The sequence below is a fragment of the Limulus polyphemus genome, unplaced genomic scaffold, assembly GCF_000517525.1.
Source record: "Limulus polyphemus unplaced genomic scaffold, Limulus_polyphemus-2.1.2 Scaffold4463, whole genome shotgun sequence".
Taxonomy (NCBI): domain Eukaryota; kingdom Metazoa; phylum Arthropoda; class Merostomata; order Xiphosura; family Limulidae; genus Limulus; species Limulus polyphemus.
Window position 1 is genome coordinate 49,422 of NW_013670073.1, and position 6,898 is coordinate 56,319.

A 6,898-nucleotide genomic window follows, 5' to 3' on the forward strand; every position below is an offset into this window, starting at 1 on the left:
ACTATATATATATTTAGTTAGTTATAGTATATATACGTTGAATATTATTTATGATATGAACTTTATACACAAGTGCCAAAAATACTATAACAGTGAGGTTTTGTTTTCTGTGTTTTAATAGGTTATAATAAGATATGAAAAATATGAATTACATTAGAAATTTCCTTTTTATCCAAAAGTTCCTGAAGAGACAATCTCAGCAGTTGCCCTCCAACAATGAAGTCAAATTCTACTGTTTTCCATTCTTCTTCGCTCCAGTCTGAAGTAAAAAAAGAGTAAAATATTAAGGATTGTCTTAAAATCACATTAGAATATATAAAAAACACCTTGACACAAGAACTTCATATCAAGATATTTCCACTTAACTTACATAAATAGCACTTTAATATACACAACACACTACATTTGAACTTCAAACGATGATATTAACTGTGGTCATGATATTAACTCATCTGTAGTCAGGTTGAATGGCAAAAAAATCACAGAAAATGTTCAAATAATAATATAAATATGTAGAAGTGGTTGTGGTATTTAAGTATTTGTAATAAAGTCAAATGACAAGAATCAATTTAAACTTTAAATAGCTCAACAAGTAATACAGAGATTTTTGTCACACTAAAAAGCTTTGGGTTATATAACTTGGCCAACACATAAAACAACACACGATCACACATGTTCAATATATTTACCACGCAAAAGAAACAAACTCAATTATTTAGTAAATTGACTAATTATCTGACCACTAATGGTAAGTTTAACCATGAGTTAATATGCTAAATCACCAAGTTATATTGTATGAAAAGATGAGATAGTTTATTATCAATTCGATACTAATAACAAGTTTTAAAATGGATAAATAATACAAAGATTTATTTATCTATTTATTAGTAATGGATAAAGTTAACTTGCTATGAAATTGTTTTTAATAGGTTATTTTGATTGAAGCTACAAGACGTTTTATACATATAGCTTATGCTGCAGAATTCACATCACAGACAAAGCTTTTCACCAAGAAACTTCTTATCTTAAAAAATCATACAAAAAAAACTTATTTTACTTATACAAGAATAAATAACTTATTATTTCATTTAGACCACTTATGAAAATATACTCTGATGTTTATATGTACAGGTACCAGTAAGTGCTTATGGAGCTTTTAATGATGAACAGGTGTCTTAAGAACGAGGAACTGATTTTTTTATTTGCACACCTCACATAACAGGATATTAATATTAGAAGTAAAAACCACTAGAACTACAGCAATGTCCACACAGGGTGGGCTCAATGTGTATTCAAAATAGAGAGAGATAACAACATTAGAAATGAAGATATTTGTCGATCAATAGGAAATGTTAAAAAAAAGTTGGAAGAACACATCAACAGCAAGAAGACACACAGGACGAAGACCAACCTTTTACTGACCAAGAAATAAGTCAGTGTGAATATTGTATTCTTCTCCATATAAAATTCTCATAAAGATTTGACTGAATATAAAATAACAGTAAGAGATCGCACATCAATTGATTCAATACACCTTTTCTTTAGCCTATAATTCTATTATAAAATTATTTTGTACAAGAAAGGAATCTGCATCGAAGTTTCTAAAGTCCCTAACATTTACTTCTATATTTAAGTTCCCATTTCATAACTTTAATATTACTCCAATCAATCTTTCCATAGGTTGTTTATCTGAGCCCATAACAATTTGAAACACCAGAATAAAGAAAGTTTTCGTTTTTCTAAACTCCTCAGAAAATAAGACAGGGTCTTTAAGTCTCTCTCCTCAGTTAAATTTTTCAAACTGTCATTTCAGTAGCCCATCTCTGCATTTTTCTCAGATGTTAATATTTTGCCTGTCACAAAAGAACCATACTGAGCTCAAAGCTCTAGACAATGCTTCAACAGACTGTTATCTGCCAAGAAAGTTTCAAATTAAGAATACAGAGAAAGAGGTGAACATATAAACAGAATGAAATGAGACCCATCTTAACAAAGAATCTACCCACAAAGCAAATGGGTGTGGAATTTAAGAGTTGACCAGAAGTTAAATACAACTAAAAGAGATCACACGACACTTGAAGACCTGACAAAGAAGTATGTATTTTATGTAAAGAATACATTTGGGCCAGTTTTGTCTTTAAATTCACACTTACCTTTCAAAAGTGCATTAATCAAATCACTGAGTTCTGATGAAGTAGCATTTCCAGGAACTGAAAATATACTATCAGGTAAAGAATATCTGAAAAAAAAAAAGAAGAAAATCTTAGTAATATCAATCTTAATAACAAATTAAACTATTTCCCTTTGGCCTTTTAAACAATGGCAGAAAATATGTTAATGAATTATATTTTTCAAATAACAAAGTTTTATTTAGTTATGCTAGATGATACAGTAGAGAAAAGACTAACGACTTCTATCTTAACAGTTTCAGTAATGCCTGAAATATCAACAGGTTTCACACGTACATCTCTTGCATAATATTGGTAGATGGCTCAGAACAGAATAAACCAATCTATATTTTAAACGTAGCTAGTTTAGCACCAAAGCCTTAACATTATTGACTGAGTGGGATATAAAATATCATTCTCTGAAGTGTTTTCGCTGATTCTTACCATTTTCAGTAAGCCTAATATGAAGTACAACACACATTAACAATGTAAGCATATTTTCTGAGAGAGAACTGCTTGAAACCATTAGAAGTAACATAAAATATGATTTATATAAATAAAAATTAAAGTACGTTCGTTTCTAATAGAGTAAAGAAGCATTTTCATGTTCAATGAGCTGGCAATTCTCTTTGTGTTATTCCTAATTAACATCATGTACTAGGTTTCCACATTAGTGCACATACAACTGTTTATATTTCTTTTATTACATTTATTTAGTTATATTAGGAATATATTATGAATCTAAACATGTAATAAAGTTACTTTCACAAGACACGTGATGCCATTGGGTAGCCAATACTAAATACAAAATAAAAATGACAAATGGACAATAAAGGCTAAGTGAATCACTGAATTATTCCATTTTACTCTTTGGTAATATAATTTTGCTTTTTTTAATACAATTTTTGTTAGACTTTGCACAACAAAATGGGTCTATAATACCCTCTAGCAATGTTTCTCAATCCAAATTGGGTCATCAGTATGTGTGAAAGGGTCAAAAATATTTTAGAAATAGGTAATAGTTTATTTCTTTATTAAATATGTAGTAAGCCAGATGTTTTTTGCACTGAAGCTATGTACTTGGTTGCAACTGGCTGTCAATGTTTACAAATAAATCCTGACCCAACAAAGGTTAAGAACCACTGTCCTACAGTCTGATGACAATGGCTGAGTTTTCCTCATGGAGGATTGACCATAATGAAGCCCTTTCAGAGGATTTAAATTATCTGGCAAGTTGGGGGAATAAATGACAGAAAGCTTTTAATTATAATTAATACAAGGTAATGCATGTGGGTTATAATAATTTGAATTATAAGTATAATTGTGATTTAAAAAACCTTAACAGTGTCATGAAAGAAAGGGATCTTGTTATGGTTGATTAATCTCCTTTAAGCCATCCAAGCATTGTGCTTTTGCTAGTGATAGGTCAAATAAGAGTTTAAGTTGTATCTAGAGAAGTACTGAATAAAACTGTAAAGAGGTTATAATTTCATTGCATAGGTTTCTGGAGTACTGGGTTTAGTCTTGGGCTCCTTAATACAGGAGAAACAGAGTTGTTGGAAATTGTTCAGAGGAGGGTTACTAGTATGATAACCTGGGATAGAAAGGTTTTTATGCAAGAACAGCTAAAGATGTCTTTAATTCTTTTATCTTGAAAAAAAAAAAATTTAGAGAGGATCTAACTAAAGTGTTTAAGATTGTAAAGAGAATTGATAGTGTTGATCCATCATATTTTTTTCTGTAATTAATGGTGGGAATGGCAGGGCTAAGATACACAAATATAAATTTTGGCAGGATACGAGTCATATTCAGCTAAAACAGTTTTATTTTTCTAACAGGGTAGCTGACCTTTGTAATGGGCTGCTTTCTGATGTGCTAGAAGCAGTAAATTTAAAAGAGTTAAAGGAAAAGCTTGAAAAATATTTAAATAATAAGGGCTGGTTTTGAGGTGGTTTTTTATATCATCTGCGGATAGAAAATGGTAATGTATTCTTACATGATTGATCATATTGACAAAAGTTTTAGCAGAATGTAATATGGAGTACAAATTGTCTTTTCTTGTAAATTTTTTTTTGACACTAAGACAATCCATCACAATTTGAGACAAACTAACTGATACTGTATGAAAGTTCAGGCTATGGATTAAACAAGTGATAACAAATTATAACAGAGGACCTAAAGTCTGAATTTTGGGCCAACATACTCAACAAAACGATAAAAATAAGAACTCACCCAATTATACTAATGGTACTTACTAATGTGTATCTAATGTCAGAACACTAATACAAAATTCATAAATATCATATTTAAATATTCATGTGATCAAATCCTTATATGTATAATAGCTACATCGTAATACACTTGGGAAAGAGTTCCATATGGCACCCCACCCAAAAATTGTAGAATTGCCTGGATAAAAAAGATTCTGAAAAGGGTTTATTTTAAGGGTCGTATTAGAAAAATTGGGGCATGGCTTTTTGGGGTTTACCAAAAAAAAAATGTTCCAAACTGCTTTGGCACCCCCATTTCCTTTTGACACCCCTATTGTAACTAACGCTTCCAACTTCGTCAGCGTAATTCTGTACTATTAATATGATTTATTAATACATAAATATTACTTTGATGAATTTTTTCTAAAATTGAGTGGGGGTGCCATATGGAACTCTTACCTACACTTGTACCCAATTACATAAAATTAAATCACAGGCTATACATCTGTACACTCCAACAGTGTATATAATATCAAAAATGTATAATTTATATATATTCTGTAACTGTGTGCAAAATAAGTACACACTAAAGTTTTTTTTAGACTAGTGAAATTCTTTGTTAACAGACAAAATGAGCCTTAGTATTTAAAACTGCATCGTTAGAAGAAATCTGCATAAAAAGACAAACATGAATTTCATAACGTGAAGTATTCAATTAGAGGGTTTACAATACACATCTTGTATTACCCTACATTCAGAAATGATGGACCCATCCTAACCTCTTTCCTGTGAAAGTAATTATGGAATGCTTGTTTATAATATCAATGAGTTTTCATGTTTAATCTTCACACCAAATGTTACCACAAATGACTAACATTAATGTAGGAAATACTAAGGTGGTAAGAATGAATTTTACTTTAAGAATAGTCTAGGCTTAGAGTTGCCAGATTTCCAGACTGGATTTTTTTTTTTTACATATGGAGTGACACTAACAGTTTTAAAACATTTAAAGTTACAATAAACCTTTTTACCATTGATTAAATATACTGGTGTTTATTGCATAATGTTCTAAAACCACAGACAAACAAAATTTGTCAAAAATTTATCTAGTTAATGAAAATAAAAACCGCGCCTAAGTGGTGTTCAACTTATTCAAAAGAAAACCGTGGATTCTTCATTTTCTTTTTCTCGTCTGGAAAGGCTATGTAATATTCCTAGTAAAATTTATAAAAGCCGTAAATAATGACAAACTGTACATAAAACTACTACATATGAAATTCACTTCGAGTTCCACTCCGAGATAAAGAGAAACTGGGACAGTTTAATATTTTTACTCTTTCTACTCGGAATAAAATAATAATATTGTTAAACACTAAGTGGTCTCAGATTTATCGAGACGTCTGGTATTACCAGTCATAACCCTACCTAGTAGTAGTATAATACAATTTAGAATTGTATTCACTTGCTCTGTCAAACGACAGCATTAAATGGTAACGTTTACTCTATAAATCACTCACTTTCTACCAAATGAAAATAAACCTCTAAACGTATCTCAGTGTTTATGTAAAATTTTTATTAGATTTTTTTATTTACTTACTTTACTTGCTTGGTATAAAACTTAACTTGACATTCTGGGAAAGAACTCATGTTCGTGGACGCTGCCATGTTATGATTTAACCGCCACCTGTATGAAGAATATCTTGTTCTTGCAAATAAAAAAATAAACATTAACAGTTTCAATAACTCAACAGTATATTTAAAACCAGAGAAATAAATTAAATAGGAATGTCAGTACATGTAATTGTATTTAAATGCATGTAAATTCGTGTTTACAGATGTTACTGGGAAACTATTAAAGCGTTGTAAAACTATATTTGTACATGTATTGGAATAATTTATGAAATACATATTACGATTGATTCTTCGGGAGGGAAATGTAGTTTAAGAATAAAGACGACTGATACGATAAATGACATTTATTTATACAAACGTTTCAGACTGTACTTAATCCATCTTCAGTATAATGTACAGGACAATAAATTAATATAATAATATATATATATATATATATATAAATATACAACGATTTTTCTACTAACACAATAACAAGTTAACAAAATATAAGTTAAAATATTTAGCTTATTCGCAATTTTCTAAACAATAAAATTGAGTCTAAATCAAGTCTATTTCACTTAAAAATGTGTTTTTTACCTATACATCTCTTACCTTGAAAGATAAATCAAACATCTTACTTAAAGAACAAATTAACAGTTTTCCGAAAACTTTACCCTCAAACCTTCTTTCCTTGTAATACATTTATTTCAACAGAAACTCTGCCTTTCGATAACTTATGCGTTATTGTGTTATATATAACTACATTTGTGATGACTGTAAGGCCATCTACACTGGCAAAACTATTCACCATCTTAAATAAAATAAAATTGTTTGTTTGTTTTTAATTTCGCGCAAAGCTACACGAGGGCTATCTGCGCTAGCCGTCCCTACTTTAGCAGTGTAAGG

The 6,898-nt window shown here is 30.0% G+C and overlaps 1 protein-coding gene across 1 annotated transcript in view; it reads right to left on the reverse strand.

The window, feature by feature from the left end:
- Positions 1-6,075, reverse strand: part of LOC106471192 (ribosome biogenesis protein WDR12 homolog) — a 23,054-nt gene extending 16,979 nt beyond the window's left edge. Inside the window, exons 1-3 of the mRNA XM_013931781.2 lie at positions 5,976-6,075; positions 2,154-2,239; positions 153-259 (exon numbers count right to left, since the gene is read on the reverse strand). Of these exons, the coding sequence (XP_013787235.1) occupies positions 153-259; positions 2,154-2,239; positions 5,976-6,043 (261 nt within the window). The 5' untranslated portion in view covers positions 6,044-6,075. The remainder of the gene's footprint in view (positions 1-152; positions 260-2,153; positions 2,240-5,975) is intronic.
- Between the last annotated feature and the right edge of the window lie 823 nt (positions 6,076-6,898).